At 39.9% G+C, this 27990-nt stretch overlaps 1 protein-coding gene across 1 annotated transcript; it reads right to left on the reverse strand.

The window, feature by feature from the left end:
• On the reverse strand, window positions 1–27247 carry LOC139736251 (ribosome biogenesis protein wdr12-like). The gene is made up of 12 exons (XM_071646982.1): window positions 27180–27247; window positions 23968–24056; window positions 23032–23245; window positions 20032–20147; window positions 8669–8823; window positions 7454–7499; window positions 6866–6954; window positions 5391–5531; window positions 3450–3555; window positions 2062–2194; window positions 1258–1330; window positions 1–114 (listed from the first exon to the last, which is right to left on the reverse strand). Exons 1-12 carry the CDS (start codon window positions 27245–27247, stop codon window positions 1–3), a joined length of 1344 nt encoding a protein of 447 aa, XP_071503083.1.
• Between the last annotated feature and the right edge of the window lie 743 nt (window positions 27248–27990).

Here is a 27990-nt window from a genome sequence, read left to right on the forward strand (position 1 = left end):
TCAGGGCCCCAAAGCCTCCTCTTCTGAACTTGACCCCGCCGACTTGGCAGCTGACAGAGCCTCCATCGTGCTGAACATGTGCAGACAGTTATCTGCACCTCCGCAGAGCAGCAGCTGCATCAATTAATTTCAGAGGAGGTGATAAAAGAAGTTACTTTTCAGAAGGTGATTATGGTGCGCTTATTACATGCATGCATTTATAACCTGTTTGTAGCATTATGTGCACTATTGTCACTCTAATCCAGTAAAGCATGGTATTTCAAATTTCTCTCTTTTGTAGCTTAACTCAAGAAAACCTACTGGTAAACAATAGGTATACATAGAAGAGCAGAACAAGCAAGAGGGAAAGAAAAAAGCACTGGAACTTGTAGACATGTTTACTATGTACATATACAGTGTATTTCACCAGTCTTGTGCTGAAATTTAAACATTCTGAGAGGATCATTGAGTATTTAACCCTAAAAAGGCTGGGGTGGGGGGGGGTTAAATCAACCCCCCTCAACATTTTTCGCGACTACTCCACCACGCGAAATTTTTTTGACCGCGTCATTTGCTGACTTTTTACTTTCAAGTCTCGCACATCTTTTGACACCATTTTCGCTAAAATAGCACATACCGTTACGACGCTGCATGACGTTTTATACATGCCTGTCAGACTGAAAATGGCTCAAAAACATGATTTTGTGTATAAAGTCTATGCAAATGGAGTTTTCTCTTCTTATTCATAAAGATCTGATTATTTTCACTTTCATAGGCTGAAACTAATTTAATTTTAGCATAATTATGCTTGAATAGGTTCTGTCATAAATTTTGCGGAAAAAAGAAAACGAAACAAAAGGTCGAAAAAACAAAGAAATACATAAGGAAATTCATAAAACAATAAAATACATAAGAAATTGATTTTGATACCAAATTTTCTTTTTCAAGTACATTGTCGAGAATGCTACAAAGAATGTTTTCACCCAAAATTAGGATTCTTGGAGCTTTAATTTCTGATTTAGAGCAAAATGTATGATTTTATGCATATATTAGCATAATTAATTATTATGACAAAAAGTTCCATTTCTTTTTGTATAGTTTGGTAGATTATACCACAGGTAATGCATGTGCCAAATTTCATGGCGATTGCGCAATCGGCGGCTGAGATCTCAAGGGGGTTGAATCAACCCCTCCCCGGCCACAGAACACCCAAAAAAGCCCGGCCTGTTTAGGGTTAATGATGTAGTTTTCAGTAGGAGAATGCAATGGGCGACTTACTTCCGGTATTGACCAATCAACTGCAAGAATCTTCTCGTCTAAGCCAGTCATATTGAAGAGGGGTGCCTTCGGGCTGTGGTGGTATAATAACAATGCATGAAATATAGCAGACTGGACACTTGAATGCTAAATATGCCCTTCCACAAAAACAACTCGACTACAAAACAACACAAACTTGCAAAGGGTCCTCATGATTAAGGAGTATACATATATAGTGCAAGCAAATGCAATTGGCTATTTTTCTTTTTTTTTTAACTTTAGATATCACACTATCCAGCATGAACCTGCTTTAAAACCATCGTCTAGAAAGGGGCACTCAAATTGGGCCTACCCCAAAGCAACTTTGCCTCACTATGTTGAAGGTCGCCCAAGTAGTTTTGAAGACATGCTAATGGGGGACATTAAACTTGAAGTTACTTATGAGCATGTCATTTCCAATTCATAAAAAGTTGGGATCTCCACACATTTTCATCTCATCTCTGGTGGGCCTTGTGTATGTACAACATGAGCTACAGTACAAATATGTCCTTATGAAAAATTAGCACAGGAAATTTAGAAAAAGTTTTACATGTACATGTCTTTATGAAAGACATGGACACACACATGTACAGACACACAAAATATCTGTAGTGTCTTTCTGTTGTTTTTTTTTTTTTTTCAAAATAATGTTTGACTAAATTAATGTTAAAAGAAAAAAATGTTTCTTTCAAATCATAGTGTGTATCAGTTACAAACTATTCCTTCCTAAAGTATGTTCTATAAAAACTTTCAAAATGAAAATACAAGCGATCACAATTAATGTACCTTCGGATATCCCAAAGCTTGAGAGCCTTGTCATATGACCCTGATAAGAGTTGATTACTGTTGCTAGGAGACCACTGAACTGACGACACCCAACCGTGGTGGTGAGAGAGAGATGATTTCACAACAGAGCCCTCTGTGGACAAACGGCAAGGACATACTTTCACTTTGTTTGTCTGATCATTTGTGACCGTGCATCACAAAACGAACAAAAAGTCGCACACACTGATTTTGTGTGAGGCCTGAAAATAAGTGAAATGCGTCAACCTAGCAGATCTTGACTTTTTCATATTTTCTGAAAAAGCAAGTCTTCTTTTACATTATGCTAAAATTAGGGATCATAAAATGGGCGGGAAAGTGTGTTTTTTAGCAGTTTATCTCGAACATTTTTGTTAGAATAGTGCGATTAGGTGTGTCTTTAGGGTCCCTTTTTCATTTCTGAAAAACCTTGTACACACTCTTCACTTTCAACTCTAATAACTTTTGAAAGGATAGCGCTACTGCTTTGAAAGTTGGCATTTATTATGGACAGAATTTGTTAATGAGGCATGCTTAATTTCAATTTAATCTAATAATCCCTTCATTGTTGTTACTCAGGTGGTTTACTTCTGTCTTTTGTCCCATTCATCGCACAGCCAGTACGGTTTGGTAAAGATTAAAGCGCTTGAATAGACACTGTACTTCAGAGCCTCTTTTCTCAGTTCACACTTTTCCTGAGTTTGTGCTTTCTTTCCAATATTTAGATAGGTTAGGAGAGTCCATTTGATTTGAGTTATACATCATTATAAAGCTTAAAGTCTGCTCTTTCAGAATACGGTGTTAACTAAAAATTCATGTCTGGCGACTTTTTGTTTGTTTTGTGGTGCAGGGTCACATTTGTTCCTTCAGTCATTCATTCACTCATTCATTCAGTCATATGCTGTAACACCACAAACAAATTGGAGCTGAATGTCTTTTTTTGCACCATGAAACTTTCACAAACTGCAACAGATATTCAATGCATTGAGTACACAAAACCTTTCACATGCATTTTGCATTCGCTATTCTTGGCCTCTCGCAAAATTCATGAAAGTTTCATGCACATTAAAATTTCTGCTTTAACAGTATGTACAAACTGGTTGCAAGGAGTCAGTGCCAAACTGTTCATTCATCAGAAATTGATGAGACAGAGTTCCTATGCAATCTCTATCTGTGTCATATATTCTCTCTTTTTCAACTGCTTGAATCTGGATTTACATTATCTGCACAACTAGCCTTTCACACTAGCACAGTGTAAGAGAGCATTTTCTTGACTGACCCACAAATAATGCTCTCATTTCAAATGTGTGTTCCCAGTGGGAAAGTGGTATCTCTATATATTGGGTGCGAAAAAGGGTGACGGAATGGCGCACCTTTTGACCTCGGGTCCCAAAGTCTAATGTGTCTGTCTACACTGCCACTGGCCAGGAGACCACTCAGGGCGGAGTACGAGATGCTCAGGAAAGCCTTAGTGCCGGTCTGGAGAGAGAACAATCGGGAATCAAACATTGCATTTCATTCAACGACCTTTTTCATGACTTCTCAAATTGGAAAAATATTATGCAGCAGTTCTATCTTCTATGTGATCAGTGACACATCACAATACAATGTACACATGTACTTGAATCAAAAGAAGTTGCATGGGTCATTTTCCAAGTAAACCGGGAAAGATGTGTGTCAGGGTCAGTAAATGTTCCTTTTACATCTACGGCATTTTCTAAAGGATTAATCCCTCTTTGGAACAGTTTTGTACACATATCTTTCAATGGTCTTATGTGGTTACCCTTGATTTTCTCCAAAGAGGCACATGATTTTAAAGTGTGAATGAGAACCTTTTAAAAGTTCAAATCACAATCAGGTGTAGCATTTACACTTGAACGTTATCATTTACACTGCACAAGGCTCAAAAGTGCCTTAGCAGGTACACGTATACACAGTATTGTGATAATGAACCCCTTCAAAGCATTGCCTTTCTTCTTCTTCCTTCTTTTTTGGACACATAGAAGAGGGAGTCGGTATGCTCCAATGAACCTTTTAATCTTCACTGTAGCTCTATTTCTGTAGGGTAACTTTTCTTGGCACTGGAATTTTGATCGTGTATTATCAGTTATGGTTTGATAAGAACATATTCATATGCTCAATTTTTAAGAGCAAGGTGTAAATCTAAGCTGAGGATCTCTTCTGTGATAATCTGACCTGAGTGATACAGTTTGTATTATTTTCTCTGGTGAATATTGATGGCTCTGAGATGCAAGGTCATGTAAAGTGTTATGTGTGATGCTTTTTCCCAAACTAGATCAATATATAGACTTTGTGATATCAAGTGTTGAATAATCAAATCAATAAAGACAGCTGTTCAATTCAAGACCCAGTCTCATGAATAGTTACTCTTTGTAATCAACATATGCCATAAACTTGGGGTTTTGTTTTTTGTTTGTTTTTCACTGCACGCACACCAATATACAGTTTCAGTATATTATACAAGATGTTATACGCCGTCTTGTGTAGAATATGGATTCATGACTAAGAGACTTTGTCATATTGATAGGAAAGACCAAATAAACCATGCAACAATTAACCCTCACTGTGCCATACTTGTTGGTTATCACTTGCACTAATTCCTGTCCGCTTGTGATATTTTTGCATGTCGGTAAATTTGCGGCCCAACCGTCATTTGCAAAATTCATGAAAAATTAAATCCTCGCGAAAATGACAGCTCTTTACAGTAATAGCGAATAATGGCAGCTGTGTGAACAGGCCTTTATAATACCAACACATCATCAAAATTCCCATAATCCTCAGTGTTTCACCACAGTCTCCTTGTTAAACTGAGGCACTTTCACGCATGATTGCAAGGACAGGTTGAGAAAGGGAGCTACCGAAAGCCAATAAGAATGAAGGGAAAGTGGCTGGACACATAGGCTCGAATTCACGAAAGTGGTACAATCTTTGTCCATAGATTAAACCATGGGCAAAGACTGTAGTTTTGTATGGGGCGCAAAGGGTCACATGTCCTATTTCATTGGAAAATTAGTAATTTCTTCGATTAAATGACCATTTCGCCTAACATTTCGTTATGAAATGTTTGCATTTCATAGACGAAATGATAATTTCATTATGGAAGTGGTCATTTAGTCGACGAAATGACTGATTTGTTACGAAATAGGCCATGCGACACTTGGCGCCCCATACAAAACTATGGTCTTTGTCCATGGTTTAAACTATGGGTTTATAAAGGGTTGGCACAGCTTACTTCTAACCACTATGAACAGTTCTATCCTCCCTCTATCAATCCCTGTTCACATCACACCCACCAGGGTTGCTGTGGTGGTGCCCTGCTGCACGTCCCACAGCTGTATCGTGTGATCCCATGATGCACTGCACACCTCATGGCTGCCGGTCCACACTACTGAAGATACAGCCTCCTTATGCCCATCCAGTGTAGCTATTGGTGTCTAAAATAGAGCACATATAGTAATGTATACAAGCGTGTACATATTCATAAATTCATACACACATGCATGTATGCATTTACAGTAGTAATCAGTAGTTGGAAAACTTTTACAGCATTAATCTGATGATGACATAACCACTAAATATCACTAATCATTCATGAAACTAATTTAGGGGATCATGAACTCTGATGATTAGGGGTTTGTGGGTTAAAAAAGAACAGTTGTTCATTCAATCAATAAATTTCACTCAGTTTACAATTCCACTCTGCCTTAACAAGCTATCAAATTCCCTGTTTTACAGACAGAGCAACTTTAAACATACTAGAACTCCTTCTTAGGCATGTCTACATCTTTTCTTTTCTTTTTTTTTTTTTTGTCTCTTTTGGAAATGAAAACAGATGTATGTTGGAACAATAACACCTGTACCTCATCAATCATTAATCAATGGAGAAAATAAAATCAATGAGCAAACAATATACCACCTATATCATTGCCAGGATCAAACATTTACACAACAGAATTCCTTCCTTTGTATGGTGGCATGCGTGATGTTATCAAAGAAACAAAAAAAAAAAATCAATGAGAATAACATCAGCTAAATCAAACTAGGAAAGATGATCAACATTTAGAAACAAAAAGAAAAGTGTGTCATAAGTTACAGCAAAATATGTCATCATTTACTCTACAGGCAGCAGCTTGCAGTTAGGTAGAGCAAATCATGCTATCACACAAATAAAAAGTTTGGTAGCTTGCATTATGCATTTAAAAACCAGTGTTTTGTCAAGAAAACAGATAGAAATTAACCCGTTGAAGACTAGTCCTGAGAATACTCTGGCGGGTCTCTATGGGAGATGCATGTTATAGCAAAATCAGTCCGTCCTCAACAGGTTAAAGGCACATGGTCCCAGAAGTTTAGTCAAATGCATACGCGGGCGCACGGCGCAAGTTTCCTATAGAGACCTACCCTATTGACTCCTCTTTAGCGCTTACGCTGTGGCTCACTTCCCCAAGTCCGAAAAAGTCCGATCCACTGTAGTCAGTCGTCCGATCACAGTTCGGCTCATGATTCGGCTGAGTGGGGATGACAGCTCTAGCAAGCTTCTTTTGTGATGTCATAATAAGAAGAATATGCACGCACCCTGGCATTACTACAGACTGCGTGATGCGCAGAGAAGACAACGAGGGCAACGTTACTTAGCAACACCTACGCGCTTTACTCTTGATGACAGCTCAACTTTGGCAATCTTCATATCAATGCTAACGGTGATCGGCAGTATCATCAGCAGCGCCCTCTACACTACCGGGTCTATGCGCCTTTAAGATATGTAACTGACCCTGATGATCGGTGCTGAGCCATCTCTCCTTGCCCTCTTCATTTGTTGCTCCTGGATTTCTGGAGGTTCCTCTTCACCTGAACTTGGTACTGAGTATTTTCAATGTTTGAAAAATAAAATGACAAGATTTGCAGCATAATATGATTTCCTTGTCTTGAAAAATACAATACATCCACAATTTGTGTGGATTTTTATTCCCCCCCCCCCTTCTTCTCCATGCTAAAAGTAAGGGGGATGCCATATTCACATACAACAAATCTTATAGTGATAAACAAGAACAGGTTTCAAAAGGATAATTGATTCATTCTAGAATTATCAATAATGCTTTGATGTATCAACAATTTGTATGTATTTGTATGTATCAACGATTGCAAAGCCATTACCAAGTCAACCCACAATTGTACTGTCAAAAGAAAAAATCTAGAGTAAAGATATCCATGTTTTGATTTCTATTTAAATATGAAACACAACATTCATCGTAATGAAACTATCTCTTTTGAGATAATTCTACAGCATCACACTGCCTGAATTTCTTTACAGAGAAATTAAATCAAAACTTAGTAAATAATCACTAAGCCACAAACTCACCAGCTGACCACAGCTTTAACATCTTGTCGAAAGAACCACTGCATATCTGTAATATGAGTCAAGGATAAACACAAAATTGCTGTAAGTTGCTTTCTCCCTGTATATCTCTTTCAGAAGAAGTGAAATTGTGCTGTGAATTACAGATAATACTCACAGGTGTGCTTAAATCATCAGCACACAGTTAGTTAAAATATGTCTGTATATAAAGAGTTGTACAGCATGCTACCATGCCTTTATCAGCATGATAACAGAGCATCTTTAAATCAAATCAGAGTTTAACTGCCCTTTCCTCGACAAATGGCAAGTTTCACAAAATTACACAAAGTACAGAGTAGTCATAAAATCTACCATATTGTATTAGCATTAACATAATCGGAACTGACTGATAACTAAATATTTTTCATCAAACTGTAATCCACCATGATGAGCCCCAACAAGCATTATCTTGTCATTAAGGATTATGCAAGGCCATCATTTGAAAATATGCTATTGTTTATCATAAAGATAAGCCCACATTTTAGTATCTAATGGAGCAAACTACACTTTGTAGCTCCCTCTTTGAACACATGCATGCTGACTGCAATCCGATTCTCTGAGGCATGAACTGTGTGGAAATAAATGGAGATGCATTCACAATTCCAATTCCCCCTCATAACCCTCACAAAACTGGACAGAAGGATGGTATAAGTATGAAGCTACAATTATAGCTTAAAAACAGTCATTTCTGTGAATGACATGGCTGAATCTTGCAGATCTCTATGACTGGCATATTAAACTGGGCCAGTCCTTATCTGTTATCGAAAGAGAGCTACTTAGAAGATTACTCCTTAACCCTTTAGCAACTGGAGATTCCATACATAATGGCCTATTGTTCCCTAGAAGGTACAGCAATAATACTCCCATTCTGACAACTTCCTGAATAATGCAAAATAGCTCACATGTTTATTTCTTTCTATTACAGTGTATAAGTTATGTAAATTTGAAAGCCTAAGACTTAACCAAGAGACTTGTGTGTCACAGAAGTAATTTCAACAACCTTTTGATGACCTTTGACCTCTTTCAAATTACATAATTATATATTCTATATGAAAACAATAATAATGGTACAGCATGCAGACGGGCAGTTTCGGACATTTCAGGGAGTAATAAGACGGGCGGTTTGGGGCGGTTTGGGGTGGTTTGGGGCGGTTAAGTTACTACTGGGTTAAAACTCACCCTGGTTCCTGACTGGTCCACCGCAACTGAATCAACACTCTTTGCATGTCCTCGACACGTGTGCAGTGGCCTGGCTTGCTTCTCATCCTCCTTCCACTCCCAAATGATGAGGGTCTGGTCATGTGATCCACTTACAAGCAAACTCTCTGAGCCACCTACAATGCACAATGAGCAAAATATAATCACAGGATGTGATTATATGTACTTGATACCATCAAAGGTACCGTTTATCATCGGGAACAGCGATTTAAAAATGTTCAAGTTACATTGTATCACATTTGATGCATATGTGTAGGTCAGTTGTATCACTAAAATCCTACCATGAAATTTTGGAATAAAGCCTAAAATATTAAAGATATGTCATTATTTTTCTTAATTAACCATAACTGTACCCAGTTTATTCCAGACACAATTTTATTTTAAAGGGACACAGTCCTCACGAAATTTAAAAAAATATGTTGTTGTTGGTACCTCCAATGAACTACTTTCACCAAAAACAAACTTTAAAATCACCAAATAAGCTTGTACATTTTGGTTGAAAAAGTGTGACTCTGCATGGTGAATATGCTAATGAGCAAGTCTTGGCGGAGAGTCATACGTCGTCGATGCACAACTCTTCCCAGCCGTGTTCTGCTCGTTATCCGTACGCTCCCTAGTTTACCCGGATGCATGAAGACGTCGGTGGCTACTCCGACTCGTATTTGACATTGTTTCTACGTTGTGTGTGTGTGTGTGTGTGTATGTATTGTGTATTATATTCGCACGTGTGGACGGTACAACTAGATGATAGATCTACGGTAGATACGCGTACGCACCCCGTACGCGGTTTGCCCTTCGCACTTTTCCAGTCTCAAGCGCAGCTGCAGCCCTACCTGTCGCCGCTCATGCATGTTCTATAGTACGTACAGAGTGTACATATTTGTAGGTAGAATTAAAAACGATTCTACACAGGCCTGCTAGTACACTACAGGGGCGACCGCATTCAGCGTCGTCTGGTCAGGCTATCTTACATCAGTAGTTTTGCTCGAATCGTGCAGAAAATTTCCCAGGAAAATCTTTTTTTCCGTCCCAGACCAACAAAAGTATCGTGAAAGGTGAGCTGTATGGCTGGGAAATATCGGTACAACGATGCCGAACATAAGAAACTTAGGGCCTACAAAATCTCGAAATCGTGTTGTGACCTACCTGTGCGTGGACAATTTGTGAAGCGATGTTTTTACGTGGACCGGCAGGCTGTGGCCCTCGGTTATAAACCGAGAAAACTCCTGAAACCAGATGCAGTCCTGACCATTTGCTCACATGAGTTATAAAACAGAAACACCTCGAGCATCGACTTCGAAGAGAACCGAGGGAAAAAAGCGTAGAGAGGTAAGGAAAGTGGCTAGCTATGTTTAATTTACCGTGGGCCTGCAGCCGGGGTTGGACTGCAGTACAGTGCCACTGAGCTAGCTGCTGCCACTATAACTGCGACCAGCCCCAACACGCAGTGTTGGGGCTGCGCATTGTAGCAGACATGATCATGACAGGCGAAGTATAGCGCCTAAAAATCAATATGAAATCGCAAAAATTCTGCAATATGAAGACTTACAGGTGAAGATGTAATGTTGAAGACTGACTGCGTTCAATTTTTGGTTCTGGCAATAGTCCCTTTCTGCTCGGTTTGATGAGTTAAATGCGACTCGGTCGAGAGGAACTCGGGAGAACTACATCTTATACAGTCAATGGATTTGAGATTTGTGCGCATGCGCTGGCCGTCAAGTCGTGTAGCTTTGTGGCAAGGCCTTATCATACTGTTGGCAAACCCTCTCGCTGTATATTGCGTTGCTTTCTGGGTGGGTGCGCGCGCGCAGGCCTTGTCAGAAGGCTAAACGCATTGCGACTCCGCCAGCACATGAATATTTACGTGCGCAGTGCAGTGTACTGCATACTGATTTCGAAAATGGTGAATGGGATGGGGAGCTAGGGACTACGGACCCGTATATGGCCGTGAAAAAAACGTTTTTTCAAGATCATTGGACCAGTGTGAACAAGAACAAGGTGAACGAAGGGTATTAATTAGATAATAATCTTATGTATACTATAAAAGTACGTTTTTTCCTCGTGATATTCGAAACTTACGGAGGTGCGAAAATCTGTGACAGACTGTGTATGTTTTTCAAGCTTACCGATATAGCACTCTATTGACTCAGGACGCTCCCACAGTGTGTAACTGTATACGGAGCGTCCCGGGGTTACTGCCACTAGTGCCAGTGCCGACTGGACATGCACGGCAAAGTGGAGCGAAATCATATCCCTACGACCCCCTGTGTTTACCTTCCCGGCTCACGTCATATTTTTTTTTTTTTCGAGGAAAGGCCGATTATCTGACTACTTACAGAAATATTGAGATACAAACAATATTTTCTTTGAAGAATTCGACTCTCTCATGCACAGGTTATCTCCGGTTTGAATGCCAAAATCGACTGGACGGAGTGTGGAGCCGGGAAATGTGCAAACGCCGGGAAATGTGCAAACGCCTGGAAATGTGCAAACGTCTCGCCGGGAAATGTGCAAACGCCGGGAAATGTGCAAACGTCTTGCCGGGAAATGTGCAAATCTCTAAATTTCATCAACGGGAAATGTGCAAACGTGACGCCGGGAAATGTGCAAATGTTCAATTTTGCCGGGAAATGTGCAAAACGTCGCCGGGAAATGTGCAAAAAAATTCATTTCACCTATATTATGTAGAGATGGAAGAGAAACTCTCAATCAAAGCTGCGCACGATATTACCATCTTTACCACCTGTCTTAGCGACCATCTGTATTTTTATGCCTCCGCCACGAAGTGGTGCCGGAGGCATTATGTTTTCGGGTTGTCCGTCCGTACGTACGTCCATCCGCTTTCGTTTACGCGATAACTTTAAGTAATATAAGTAAGATAAGTAATATTGACTGGAATTTTACCAAATTTTGTCCAAGTATAAAGTATGATAGGGTTATTATTTGATAAGATTTTGGGTGAAATCGGCCGAAGGTCAGAGGTCAAAGGTCAAGGTCAAATCATGAAATTGTATCCGTTTACGCGATAACTCAAGACTGGATCGAGCAAATTTCACCAAACTTTGTCGGAGGATGATGTATGATGGGGCAATTACTTGATTAGTTTTCTAGTGAAATCGGACAGAGGTCAAAGGTCAAATATCAAGGTCAAATCCTAAAATTTATCTGTTTACGTGATAACTCAAAACTGGATGAAGCAGCTTTCACCAAACTTGGTCCAAGGATGATGTAGGATGGATCAATTAGTTGAGTAGATTTAGGTGACATTGGCAAGAGGTCAAAGGTCAAAAGGTCTAGGTCAAATGCTGAAAATGTTGCTATTTCTCCATATCTATGCAATGCCCAAAGGTATTTTCTTGAAGCTTAGTGTAGACATGTACTACTGCGTAAAGATTCTCCAAGGAGAGTTTCATGTCATAAGGTCAAAGGTCAAAAGGTCAAAGGTTAGGTGAAAATGTTGCAATATCACTTTTCTCGTAAATGGTTCAATGTATCTTCATGGAACTTGGTGCACGCATGTACTGACTGGCAGGGATTATCTAGGGAATTTAGGGGTCGTGGGTCAATAGTCAGGGGGTCAAAGGTCAAGGTCAACTCCTCAAAGTTTACTATTTCCCTCATATACTAGTATATGCAATGCTTGCATTATTAGTTTTAAAACTTAATATATATACGTGCATTACCTAATGGAGATTCTCCGGGAAATTTCCAGCCAGAAGATCAAAGGTCAAAGGTTAAGTGTCAAGGGCCAGGTTTCAATGCCCCCCCCCCCAAAAAAAAAAAAAAAAACAAAAAAACAACAACAACAAAACACTATCTTGTACTGTAATTACATTCTTTTTTCATACCTTGGAAATTACTCAATGCATAAACTTATAAAAGGGTCCGTCAGAAGTCAAGTAAAAATTCTCAATTTCCTAAATATGTGTACCTGCACTCCTAGACAATAATTATAGCAAACCCAGTTCAAGGAAAGTGAACATTCAAGATATTTCTGACAAACCTGTCATTTCAATATTTTGCCAGTTATGTGAAACTGTCATCACACATTGTGAAGACATTGTACTACTAGTATACACCTATTGGGAGAATCATGCATTATGGCGGAGGCATCAGTCGCCATAGCGACATTTCTAGTTTTTTATTACATTTTCAGCATTTCCTTGCAAACCCTACAACGATTTTTCACCAGATTTGGCAGATAACATCTTAATGGTGATATGATCGTAATTTGTCAAAATGAGCCCCCCCCCCCCCCCACACACACACACACACACACCAATCCTGAGGAGGGGGAGGGGGAGGAGTTGAAGCCTCAGAGTCCCTATACCATGGTAAACGCTTGATTTTTTTTTCTTCATCTGTCGAACCGAAAAAGAAAGAGCTAAGTTAGTGCTATGAAGACATTAATGACTAAAATTTCATGTTTGATTATGGCGGACCCAGGGGTGCCCTTATCGGGGGTGAGGGGAGGAGGGGGATTTTCCACATTTTCAGCACATTCTCGAAAAATCTAGGACGGATTTTCACCCAACTTGTGAAATATAGAGACAGTCATATTTATGGTAATATAATCTTGATTTGTCAAAATGCGCCCCCCCCCCCCCCCTTCGCCGAAGGGGGGGGGGGGGGGGACTGCGGGGGGTTGAAGCTTCAACGTCCCTAAACTCTAGGACTTCTTCTGTCAAACCGATAAAGATAGAGCTAAGTTAGTGCTATGAAGACACAGCGTTAATGAATGAAATTTCATGTTTGGTTATGGCGCGGATCAAGGGGTCTCCAGATCGAGGGGGTGAGGGCAAAGAGAGGAATTTCCACATTTTCAGCATCTTCTTGAAAAATCTACGACAGATTTTCACCAAAATTGGCAGATTGCCTCTTTACGGTGATACGCACTTAATTTGTTAAAATGAGCCCCCCCCCCCCCATACACACACACACACACACACACACTGCTTAAGGGGGGGGGGTTGAAGCCTCGGCGTCCCTAAACTCAATTTTTTTCTTCTTCTGTCAAACCAGAAAAGAGAGCTTAGTTAGTGCTATGAAGACATTAATGGCTGAAATTTTATTTCAAGTTTGATTGTGGCGGATCGAGGGGTGTCTTTATCGGGGGGGGTTGAGGGGGAGGAGGGGGATTTTCACACATTCTGCATCCTCTTGAGAAATCTTTGACGGATTTCCACCGAACGTGGGAGGTAGCATCTCTCATAGGGTAATAGAGTCCCACTTTGTTCGAAGGGGCAACAAGTCCAAGTTGTTCCCCTTCCCCAAAGCTATAGGGATAAGACCAGGGTAGCCCCCACATCATTTAGTAAGCAGAAGTGAAATTTCATCAAAGTATAGATCTACCTTCTAAAAATGTGATAAGATTGTGTTCTATTACTCTTGGTTGTATAGAAAATTTCTTTCCGGGTTTTTTTTTTCCATATGTATAGGGTTTTCAACAAAATTCTGAATTCCACCCGAACGACCCCACCCCCTCGTGTTGGTTCCTTTCAAGTTCAAGGGGCGGAGATGAGGTAGGGGGGGGGCTCCATCTCCTCCCACTTTAGGGGTTGGGGCAGTGCTCATTTAGACAAATTGAGGTCATATCACCAGATAAATACGCTACGCTACGTTTCAAGCTTGGCAAATATCTATTATAAGGGTTTCAAGAAGAAGCTGAATAAGTGACAAATCCGCCTCCGCCGCACTTAACGTTAATATTCATGAATTAATTTACCATAACAGGCACCAGCACTCTATTAGCTCCATCATTTTTGTATAGAAGGTTTTTTTCTTCTTTTTAAAGCTGATATATAATTTTATTATCCGAGGGATGCGTCTTGAGTTTTCAGGAAAAAGACAAAAAATGTGAAAATTAAGCCTCCTTCCTACCCACTCACCTTGTTGGGCATCCCTTCATCTGTCATTGTAAACTTGAGCCTACTTGTACATCATGCATTAACTGTATTTACAGTACTATCACCATAAAGATGCTATGGCCAAGTTTGGTGAAAATTCGTCATAGATTTTTCAAGAAGATGGAGAAAATTTTGAAAATCCCCCTCCTCCCCCTGGTTACAGCTCGTTATTCCGAAGGAACGTTATTCCGAGGGCTCTTTTATTCCTAAGATTCGTTATTCCGAAGGTTCATTGTTCCGAATTTTATTTACGGATTAACCAGTCTTCCGAAGGTTCATTGTTCCGAATTTTATTTACGGATTAACCAGTCTTCGGAATAACAAAACTTCGAGATAAAGCCACAAATTTTCGGATTAACGAACCCTTTTTCATTTTCGGATTAACAAACCTCTAGGTATAGGGACTTTGCGTATTTCGGATTAACGACCCTTTGGAATAACGTACCTTCGGAACAGCGAACCTTCGGAATAACGAACAGCACCCCCTCCCCCTCACCCTCACCTACCCCCGATCAGAGCACGCCTAGATCCGCCATAATCAAACATGAGATTTCGGTCATTAATGGCTTTACAGCACTAACTTTTTTGGTTCGACAGAAGTAAAAAGAAAAAAATCAAGAGAAGAATAGGGACTCTGAGGTTTCACCCCCCCCCCCCTCCTCGTCGGCGGGGAGGGGGGGGGGGAGGGGGATTCAATTTAAGAAATTAAGATCGAATCACCATAATCAATCTGCCAAGTTTGGTATAAAATCCGTCATATATTTTACAAGACTATGCAGAAAATGTGGAAAATCCCCCTCACACCCCTTATCAGCGCACTCCTGGACCCGTCATAATCAAACCTGAAACTTTAGTAACTGTAGTGTCTTCATATAACGTAGTTCCATATTCTTCGGTTCAACAGAAGAAGATTACAGATTCCAGAGTTTAGGGACCTAAAACTTCCACCCCTCCTCCCCACCCCCCCCCCCCCCCTCCCCCTTTGGCGATGGGAGGGGGTGGAGCTCATTTTACCATATAAGACCATATCACCGTAAAGATGGTATCTGCCAAGTTTGGTGAAAATCCTTCTTGGGATTTATCAAGAAGATGCAGTAAATGTGGACAATCCCCCTCCTCTCCATTACTTCCCCTCCCCCCACCCCCAATCAGGGCACCCCTGGATCTGCCATAATCAAACATGAAATTTCAGTCATACAAGGCACTAACTTAGCTCTATCTTTTTTTTTGTTCGACAGAAAAAGATTTTTAAAAATCCAGAGTTTAGGGACTCTGAGGCTTAAACCCCCCCCCCCCTTTTCGGCCGGGGGGGGGGGGGGGGGGGGGGGGAGGATTGGGGGCTAATTTCAATTCATAAAGATCATATCACCGTAATGAGGCTATCTGACAAGTTTCGTGAAAATCTGTCCTAGACTTTTCAAGAAGATACTGACAATGTAGAAAATCCCTCTCCTCCCCTCACCCCCTCCCCCGCGATCCGGACGGAAGTTTTTGTGGAAGTTTTTGTGATGTACAATTGTTGAATATGCAAAAACAGATTTACAGATCGAAAATTAGACTCTCAATGCTTTTAATTAGGCTAAAATATCATCTTGAGCTTAATTTGCATAATTAATTGATTTGAATTAGAAATTGATTGTTTCAAAAAATCTTATGACACAATCTTTTGTAGATTATGACGTGGGTCTCACGCATGCGAAATTTCATCGCGATCGCACCACCAGTGGCCGAGATCTCATGGGGGGGGGGGGGGGGGGGGGGCGGTGTGAGCATAGCAAAAAAAAAAAACATCCTAGCTCATTCTTATTTGGTTATATAATACAAGAAGAATTTCGATAATACCGTAGTTTGGGGACTTAATTGAGCCCCCCTCCCCTTTTTCGGGGGGGGGGGGGGGGGGGGTGGTGGCTACTATATAAACAAATTGAGATCCCATTGCCATAATCGTACTACCTGCCAATTTTGTTGAAAATCTGTCAAGGATTTTATTAAGAAAATCTAAATGGTGGAAGTTCATGGGCAGTTTTGATATGGAGTTTATCTATTATCTTTATACACAATGTCGCTAAAGTAAATGATTTGCACATTTCCCGGCGACGTTTTGCACATTTCCCGGCAAAATTGAACTTTTGCACATTTCCCGGCGTCATGTTTGCACATTTCCCGTTGATGAAATTTGCACATTTCCCGGCGAGACGTTTGCACATTTCCCGGCGTTTGCACATTTCCAGGCAAGATGTTTGCACATTTCCCGGCGTTTGCACATTTCCCGGCGAGACGTTTGCACAATTCCCGGCGTTTGCACATTTCCCGGCGTTTGCACATTTCCCGGCTCCACACGGAGTCGAGTGTACTGTAGGTGTCAGGTATGGTAAGGATTTGCGCGCGAGAGTGGTTTCTACGCTAAGAAGTATGCAACACGGACGGAAGCTAGAAAACGACCGTGCCTATTTGATGTCAAGTTCATGCTATATTTGGTTTAGAAATACACATAAATTTATGTTTACAATATTAATTTTTCGTAAATTATATATATCTAAGCTTGAAAAATTTTGTTTCAAATTATAAAACCACAAACTTTCACATTATATGATAAAATTGCAACTAATCATTTGAACACTTAAATTGGTTTTTAGAGGCACGGCTGTCAACTTGGTGAGTAGGGCATGCACTACGTAGCATCTTTTTGCCGGCTCTTTCACGATCGCTTGCAGGAATTATTTTTCAAAAATCGCGTACGGAGACAATTTTTGATGTCCAAGCGTATAAATTGGTGAAAGTTTATATTTTTTACTCTTCTTAATTATCAGTACAGTGAAAATCTCAGGACTGCTTCCCTTTAACTACTGTTCACATTTTGTACATTTAACTATACTTAACATTGATTAAACTGAGTAACATTTTCACAGTGGTCGTTTCTCTCCCTAAGTCACATTTTAGAACTATTTTGAAGCACTAAAACTGGGGTTTTTCGTTTCATCTGCAATTAGTAAATAATACCTTTAATGATACTGTTCAAAATTTGCTGTGTATCTGAAAGTTTACATTCCTCTGATCCACTTCATTCCTTGCCAGTGGATTAGTAGTCACAGCGACAATTCCTTGTAAACTTTAAAATTCTTTGATTCACAACATCCATAGAGACAAGGTATTTCTAAAACTTCAGGAAGAAGGCCCATCTCCATATGACACCACAGAGAGGCTTGAAATGTCTGAACATCATCAGTACACTGATGGGGAACAAACAAGTGGAACAAGGAAGACTGATGTCCACCCTTCAAAATGAGGATTGTATAAGGCCAAGTAAAAAAAGAAAGTAGTTTCTCGTCCGGGTTTTTTGAGCAAGGCGATGAGGGAGGTCCTTACTATTTGATATCTTACTATTTTTTCCAGGATTGTCAAAATGAAAGTAATATGTGTTTCTCGTCCGGTAATTCTGAGAAAGGTAACGAGAGAGGGTTTTACTATTCCAATTTATGAAATGAAATATCACTCTGGTAGCTGTGTTATGAGAGACCAGGTCCCAAGTGTATGTCTTGCCTGCACTCTGTGCATTTTCAAACAAATAGATATAATATGTACCATACTTGAAATGAAACTTCATGCATGCAGAAATACATTTGCTTTTTCTTTCCAGATGTCAAGGGAAAATGACCATCTTAATACTGGTATTTAGTGTTGTAATGGCATTTCATATACCAATGTACTTGCAATTCTGATGTATTGTGCTATTACAGTAATTGAAACAGGTATAAAACATTCTATCAACAAATGTACGACTGAAATAAATTCCATGATATTCAAAACACTGCTTTATTTATCATTGGCGTTTGTGACTTTTTGTGTCCACACAGCTGGTATGTATCTGCATCTCTTCACAGCACAATTGTAGCACATTCAACTGAAAACTGGCTGGTACAATTGCAGATGGATGTCAAAATGATACTGATATGGCATTATAGCATTAAGCATTTAAAGATGTTTCTCCATGTTCTAAAAAGACATTTGATAATCACTCATCATTTGGATGATGAATGATTGTATCACACTATACAGGTGATACAACTCACGGCCGCGTCCGCAGAAATACGAGACAAACCAGAATCCGTGGAAAAGTTATTTATTTTGTAGATACACCCATTTAATAATTCTACATTTGCTGGAAAAGCGCATTCAATTTCTCTTCAAAATAGAACAATACATCGCCGTCAGATGCAACGTTGTAAGAGCAGAGTGTTTGGGCCTCTACACATTCGAATGTGTTCATGCGTGCGTGCAGACAGCTGACAGATGGGGACCCTGTCGACAGCTACAGACACGCATACGCGGCCAGCACGGCCACTGCACTGGCACCGTACCTTCCGACACTGCACACACATGCACATAGTCACAATGACATGAAAATGTATACATACAAACTCGATACAATCCTCACAAGCATTTGTACAGTACAATTCATCCGCTTAAAATATGAGAAACGGGGAAAAATACGAACAATGCGCGAAATATGCATGGAATATCAGCGATTGTTTGCAAAAAATGTTGCCGCTATCGCGTTCACGACGTACCGAGTGCCCTGTACATCACAGCCCAGGCCCGCGCGCCCATCCAACTACAGTCCGACTGCTTTGTGGGTCATTCCTTCTTGCCGAGCTCGCAGTGTGAAATGCATGCGTTATTACATACGCACCACAGAAGCTACAGCTGTACTCCAGCTAAGTAGAGGACGCAAGCCGTAAATAGAAATGAGACATCACGATTGGTAGGTGAGTTGTCGATTTTTTTTTTCGGCGGCCGAAAAAATAGTCAATATCAAACAAGTCGATGCGGCAACTGAAAATCGATGCGGGCGGGGAGCGGGCTGGGACGAGAATTATGAATTTCTTGGTATTTTCAGCGCCATTTTGAAAATAGTAAATAGTAAAAAAATTGATGCGGCGGCCAAAATCGATGCGCGCGAGGACAAGAAACTGGTTTCTTTTTTTACTTGGCCTAAACTGTACACTGACATGAGAGCAGTTACTACAGCAGCCACTGGAATATGATTAATCAGTGATGGCAAGCATTATAACCCATTCCCTACAGGAACCTGGTGGTCTGTGTATTAAGTCTACGGTGCTTTCAGAATTTAGTATGGAACGGGTTCATTATTCATGCATCCATTCGATAACTGCAAACATGTTAATACTGTAAAACATGATATTTTCATGGCATGAAATTTTCCTGAATTGAAGCCAACAGCCTTTTTCGCAAGTTGCCTCTAACATTCAACGCATATAGTGTAGACAAGACCTTTCACATGCCTTTTAATTTCGCGAATCCTAGCTCTCACAAAATTTGCAAAATTAAAATGCATGCTAACATTCCTTGTTTTACAGTAAATGATGCCGCAGGTCATTTTTCGTTACTGCGATTCACCTGTTGTGATCCATTTGACGCATTTCACAGGATCTGTATGATACTGTAGTGTCGCAACATTCTCTCCATTCTTTCCCCACAGTCGAACGCCGTTGTCATAGCAACCCGTAAGGATTCTAGGGAGATAAACAGTGCACACTCACCATAATACAAATACTAAGCTTTTATCATCTTCATCTTCTTTTTCTGGAGTTCTATTGAAAGCAAAATTCATACAAAATGGATGAGTCAATTCATTTTGGAAAACTTTGGTCACAAGTGCTGTACAGATTTTCATATTACCATCATTATCTAATGCTGGTTTATTGTTATGATGTGTATGTACAATGCTCAGAAACAACTTTGATGGTAATGCATAAAGTTATCAAATGTCCATCTGTAATTATCAAAAATATGGATAGACTACATAACAGAGTAACTGTTGTTATTTCAAACATTACAATATGATACACTTTTTTTTTACATGTGCACCTGTATGTCGACCATAGATGTGTATACTAAAATGTATTGGCATGTGATATGCAATGTAACTCAGGACTAAATATGTGACCCGCTACAACAAAAGGATCCTAAAGTCGTTGACGGCTGAGCCGAGAAAATCGAGTTTGAAGTCACATCATCAAAATTGGTCAAAACAATTGGATTTCTGTTTTTGGTATAATTTTGTAATCTAATGTTTTATCTATCATCTGCTGAAATTTCGAAGCTTAAAGGGTGTGTACAGTTCTGGTCGAGGTAAAGATTTAGCTTTTAACGTTTTGTGAGATATTCAGAAACCACTCTATGAGATGTCAAAGAGCATGTAGTTCTAAGGGGTATCAAAAGTTTATTCGATGAAAATCGGTTTTGAAATGGCTGAGATATCCAAAAACAAGGTGAAACAAAGAGATATTAATAAAGTTGGGGCATGTCGCCTTTTATTATTAGCACTTTTTTGGATATCTCAGCCATTTGAAAACCAATTTTCATCAAATAAACGTTGAATCCTCCTTAAAATTACATGCTCTTTCATATTTCATAAGAGGCTTGTCATTATCTCACTTAGGAATGTTCAAAACATGAATCCCTACCTCAAGCAGTACTGTACAGTCCCTTTAATGATCAAAGGAAAGGCGAGAAATCAGCGTTTTTCTGGACTACGATTTTCTGACTTTCAACGTAACAGAAACGTGTCCGAAGATTTGTATTTTTAGCGCCGCAGCTAGACTCCACCCCTAGCAACGAGGGAGTGAAGTGATCTTATTGGTCAGTGCGTGGCATCCTGATAACTGATTGGTCATGCGTAGACCGCTGGCGCTAAGCTTGAATGAACATCGCGGAGGTCGCTAGGAGCATGCCTTCTATTGTCCAGCGGTGAAAACTGTCTCGCCTCCTTTTGATCATGACAGCGTCAGAAGGAAAACTTTAAAGGCGTTTTTCTCCAAACTCTAATTTCCTCAACCACTTGACATGCGCTAATAAAATCATCAATATCTCCGCAACCGAGTATTTTTATAAGCTGTGCTATATATGAAATTAAAGTAGAAGAGTAAGGGAATAATGTCATGCCATTTTCAGAAAATTGTCCTCCCCCGACTTTCAGATCCTTTTGTTGTAGCGGGTCACATATATCTTTAACACTTTTGTATACTGATAGTGCAATCAAATCATCCGGCTGGTTGAATGGTCTCTCTGTTACATTGTTCAACCTTCCGAAGTGTCGTTATTGTATAAACAATTTGAAAACCCACAACAGGTGAAATTGACCACTGACCTTCAATTGTATTAAATTAAGAATAGTGTGATTAAAACTTAATAGGTCTATATATCTGGACAGGGTTCAAATTCAGATGTACGCCAGAAACTCCAATGAATTCATTGCACGTTCTCCACACAGATGCTAATAACCAGTGAAATGCCAACATGCAGATCTCCTCCCCTCCCCCCCCCCCCCCCCATCCATTTAGGTTGGAATTTTGAATACGAATACCAGGATACTTAACTACACGTACCTACGTGTATGTAATTTTCCCAGCTACCTACATAGGAAGGCATGACTGTAAGCTAAGTATGTAATCCCAACCTCAACCATACATGCTGATGTGTACAATTTTTCTTTTTTCCCTGAGCTGTTACAACCTGGAACCTCTTGTAATGTTGGGTCACACATGCTCCAAGCAAAGAGGCATGTGTTTTTACTTGCACCATGCACGGTCACTTTAACCCATTGAGGACGAATCCCGAGTATACTGTATACGCTATATATTTCGCGGGGGTTTTATTTTCGCGAATTTCGCGAGTTGGGAGCTATTCGCGAAATTAACAACACGCGAAAATATTACCTTCCAAAATGAATCCCTTGCCTTGATGATACGAACATTTCAGTACTAGAATACCATGTCACGGCTTACCGAACAGACCATACTGGCTAAGCTTGTTTACGCACGTCCACGTCTACTTACGAATACTGTAGAGAGCCAATCCATTATCGCAAGGGGACCACTCATCAGAAATCCAGCGCGATGGACTTAACCACTTCAAAAATGTTGAATTATAACTTACTAGTTCGCAGAGTTTGGCAAGTCTTTTTCATGCAGTGTATAACTAGTATCATTCTTATATGCTAGTACAAATGTAAGTTGAAAATTCACACTTTCTTTGCCACTTCATATTTTCTCTGGTCCCCCAATTGCGAATTTAACCACTCGCGAAAATGTGTGACATCGGCAATTCGCGAAAATTTATGTACGCGAAAATTATAGCGTATACAGTACTCGGGCAGGGGTCTATGGGAAATGCGTGTTGTAGCTAAATCAGTCCATCTTTAACGGGTTAATTGTACATTAGTGACATTTAAAATCATCCTGCTCACCATGTCACCTCTCACTGACGCACAACACTTCTGTCATCCCGAGATAGTTCCAAGGAGCTGCTGAAAGGGGTTAATGCTTCAAAGTTCAAGGTTCAAGACATGGGCCTTGTGACGGATAAGAGGATGTACACTGCACAATTTATACTAACCTGTCATTCCATCCATGAATAGCACTAACCCAATCGTCATGAAGAATGCTCCCCACTGGTTCAGGGGCAGCCTGCTTCACAACATACTCCACCTCAACAACTGTTTCGGTAGAGATGCCGCTAGCCTCGAGGTGACTGGCCAGGGGCAGTCGAAGGAACTCTCCATCGATGAGGAAGTCAAAATCCACATTCTGAATGTCTGCCTCTGCCTTATCTGTCCATCAGTGAGACAAAAAGGACAATGCAATGACCTAAAGTTTGTAGCATGTACAGCTGTATCTGTTTACAGAGTGCTTCAGAATACTGTAAAATGAGGAATGTTTGTGTGCAATTCAATTTCGCGAGAGCCAAGATTCGTAAAATTAAAATGAACATGAAAGTTCTTGCCTACACCATACACATAGAATGTTACAGGCAACTCGTGAAAATTTTATGCTGCAAAAAACAGCCATCGACTCCAAATCGCAAAAATTTCATGCCGCAAAAATATTGTGTTTTACAGTAAATCATAAAACATCATGGAGATCTACAATGTATGACACAATGGCATATGACAGAAGCAAATGATTTGAGCTTGAGAATATGCAATTTTATATCATCATCTTCAACAGATAATGAAATTGGTCCATACAATTGTAGGTACCTGTGTCGGTTCACTGTACATCACCTAATGCCCAAATTCGCATGTAAATACACACTCATACATTTTGGAGATGAAACCTAGGGATACTTATCTGGTAGTACTAGGATTAGACAGTTATACACATTCAAAAATGGAAAATATCGTTATATTGGGATATCTATCTGTTAGTACTAGGATTAGACAGTTAAACAAAAGTATCATTTAAATTGCATAAATCTATGGGGAAAAAAAGGAATAAAAAAAGTTTAAAACCCCAAATAACATTCAACATTCTATAGGAATATGAATTTTACCTTCATTTAGGAGCTTGTTGATGAGTGAACTGAGTTCTGGGACACCCACATTCGCCGGCACAGAAAATGGGGTATCAGAAACACGGTATCTGCAGCAGGATCAAGAATGTTACAGGCAAGGATAAGATACAGAATCATTAGACACTGCAATAATGACCATGTTTAAACAATGAAGGACTGCTCTACATGTATCTGAGATGAAAGTTCTTTGCCATTATAATCTTATCGACTGATCTGCACTTAAAATGCAATGCATATTTGTTATGACCTGTGTGGACTTGAAAATGTCAGTCTTCCATTGAAACTGAATTGCAATTTATATAAGAAACTAAATTTAGAAATGTTGTTTATGTGTTGTAAGGGTGTGGAATTTTTTTTTCTGTCTTTCTTTGGTTCCCAGAGGTACAAATTAGGTTAAAGGTTCTACAGCAAGAAAATTTGTGTAAACTAAGACAAGGTGATATCCCACATCGTGAACTACCATGCACTGGGCAGCAGGCAAGCTTCTCTTGCTATTTGTGTTCCTAACAGTTGCTGAAAAGCAGTTGCTGCACAGGCTTTGACGATAAGCATGATAAGTACGTCCATACATTGTATGTTGTCCATGGAAATAGAAACATAGAATACTAATAGTAATAGGCGGTATTTTGTAGACTATAAGTGACAATTCAACATGTGATAAGGTCATTGCTGCTCACCTCACACAGCGATTTTGACACATCAAACACAGTGCGATATCATGTACCTTTGCTCCCTACTGCAGAACCAGAATTATCAAGCTACATTTACGATGTTGCATCACAGAAAATTGCCATGATCATGGCGCAAAATTTGAGGACGTCTGCTACGAGTATAAATTACAAATATTTTGTAGAACACGGTCTAGCTGGAATACAAAAAAAAAAAAATGCTGGAAATCTAACGAACGATAGTTGTGAAAATGTCTTTTGTTGTTGTTGTTGTTGTTTATTTTAACTCTAACGTTAAGTGTCACTTTAGTTTAGTCCATAGAGATGTATACTAATAATATACTAGAGCGCGGACTGCGTGTGGCGCGTACGCAGTGCTCGTGTGCTGAGATGAAGAGGCCGCGCGCCATCTTTGTCCGGGCAAAAACAAGCATCGGTCCGGGCAGCGCAGTAGTGGTGGACACGTGAACACGTATACAACAAGCGCTCAAACACGTATTGCCTTTCAGCAAAAAGATGAGGGGGTCGGAGATGAGAGCCTCGGAAGGAAACAACTCAAAAATTAAGTTGCTAGCAATCTCTTATTATGAGTGGTAAAGAAAATGAAAAAAAAAATCACTTTATTCTCAACAAGGTAATACTTTCAAGCCGACCAACACGACCATGGTCCATGCAATACAAAGGGTTCTCTTGGTCTCTAGACTGCCGGATGCCCCTTGTGATACAGTATACTGCGTCAATTTTTGTATTTTTTTTTTGCAGTTATATTTTTTTTTTTTTCTGTATGAGGGGACTGCATTCTATAGTCCTATCTGTGTATACGAGTGTTTCATTGTATTTCTTTTTTTTTTTCTGGTGGTGGTGGAAATGAAATAAATCATTTTTATAAGTACGTGTAGGCATATTGGTTCCATGACATATTGATGTTCAAGCTCGAAATGCTAATATTGAAGCTTACATAAACCCTAACCCAAATCATAACACCCACGGTGACCCTAATCCTAATCCTCACCCTGCCTTTCTTACAAGAACCAAAAGCCCAATCAGACCCATGATGGTAATTCTACTTTCAGAAAGATATCAATGCCGGAGCATATGTCCTGTCAGCAGGCATATATTACGTATTCTGAGCTTTTCTCACACTATCTTAGTGAAATTAACTGCTGGTATAGCAAAGGGTGGAGGAACGATTTTTTTTTTTTTTTTTTTTTTGGGGGGGGGGGGGGGACTCAGTGGCCAAATAGGGCACTTAGAAATGAGCACTTTTTTAACTTAAAAAGGGGAGTTTTTTTTTTTGTGAAATGGGGCAAATGCCCCCTCCCCCGTTCCGCCGACCTTGCATATAGTTATGTACTGTATTAGCTATCTATATTATAGTAGCAATAGATCGAGAATAGCTGAGGGAGGGCGGAGTGCCCCTGACGAATTTTGCAAGACCTTTTCTTTTCTTTTTCCTTCTTTTTTTTGTCTTGAATCAATCTGTTTAACACACACTATAAATGTAATTTTAGTTACTTGTGAAAGTAATCTCCGCTCCCCTTCTTTTCTCCTGTTTCTATATCCAAAAGCAGCACATGAACCAGGCATTTTGCAACATAGATCTATGCTACTTGAAGTAGAATTTGCGAATTTAAGAACATTTTTCGATTTCCAAACTCCGATGGAGACCTTGGCATAGATGCCAGCCTACTGCCGTTGCATCCCGTCGTCGATCTCCCTGCATGCTCCGTAGCACTACACGTTATCGGTACGGTCGCTAGTCGAAATTTGCCCGGACCAAAATGGCGAACGCCTCCTTCTATCGGTCACAGGGATTTTACGGAGTCCGCCCTCTAGTGTTCTTAGTATACATCTCTATGGTTTAGTCTATAGAGGAGAGCCGTAGAAGAAGAAAAAAAATCCCTCGGACAGACCGATTTTTCTATCTAACACTAACAGTTACAATGTATATACTTAGGTCGGTGAGCATGTGATAAGGTTACATAGTTTATAGCCCGGAGCGTCCCGGGGTTACCCCATACACATACCCTATGCGTATGGATCACAGTAGGGTGTAGAGTTCTGTCGACTGTGGTATGGATGGGGCTGCTGGTCGCAGTTAGTGATAACTGATAGTGATAAGGTGTGATTTAGACAGAAAGATCCGTCTGTCCGGAGGAGTCTTTTAATTCGGATTATTATTTTTTTTTTTTTTTGACGTTATCGCTCTCCTCTGGAGGAGGAGGGATCCGTCAAGCTAGACGCAGTCTCTGCGGAACTTTTCCCCGACGACCAGATACAGACCGATCTTTCGGTCAAAGTGTGATTGGATTTGGAGACGCAAGACGATTTATAAATAGCAGTGCAGTGAAAACAGCACATGTTGCTCCGCGTGGGACCACGCTGACGTCTGAAGAGGGCATTCTTCTTGACAGAAATTATCAAAGCATATCTAGAAAGAATTAATGATGAGATGATCATTTTTATAATAAAACTCCTAAGATCTACGATCGTAACTAGAAAGTGTAATGCACCATAACTTACCGTTCCTGTTTCGTGAAGAATCGAGTTTGTTGATACGCTCCCACGTTGTCTTCACTGTGTGACGCCATGTTTTTTTATGTTGTTGTTTTGTTTTGTTTTTTGTTCAGTGAGAATCGTAGTGGCGTACGCGTGCGCGTTTTCTGTTTTCATCTCCGAGCAGCGAGAATAATTTACGTCATCCACGGTCATCCGTCAGTTTTCATTCGTTCTGCGGAACGATTCTTTTCTTCAAATGTAAGCTTTTTGTTTGTTTGGTTTTTTTTTTTTTGTTACGCGTATTTGAAAGCAGTGCTGTATTCGCTTTACGAATAAAATAACTAAGAATTCTCACTTCACAATTAAGGTTAGGAGTTCATTTTAGTATTGATCTTTCAGTCCTTCTATTGCCTGATTTTTTTTCTCTCATTTACTAGTATACACATTAGGATAGCAACCGAGCTAACATTTTGGACGTTTTCTGATCGTTCTTGAAACGTTCCAAATTCGTTATTTGGACGTTTTCAGAACGTCTTTTTGTGGAAGGTTTTTTGACGTATTTAAAAAAAAATAAATATTTTTTTTAGGATCTGCAGAAAACCATTTTAAAACAGTCAAAACGCTCTGTGGACGCCCAGAAAACCTTTGACAACCGTCTAGAACGTTCATAAATCGTTTTAAAAGTTTTATGACCCTTTCCAGACTCGTTTAGAGAACCTTTTAATAACCGTCTAGAACGTCCAGAGAGCCATTAAAGAACGTCTAATGTGTATTTTTATTAAAAATTTAAAAAAGTAAACGCCATGAGATTATACAGTCACATTATGGGATTAAT

This window comes from Diadema antillarum, unplaced genomic scaffold, assembly GCF_040938485.1.
Source record: "Diadema antillarum isolate AM-2024a unplaced genomic scaffold, OU_Dant_1.0 seq00000634_RagTag, whole genome shotgun sequence".
NCBI classification, from domain to species: Eukaryota; Metazoa; Echinodermata; class Echinoidea; order Diadematoida; family Diadematidae; genus Diadema; species Diadema antillarum.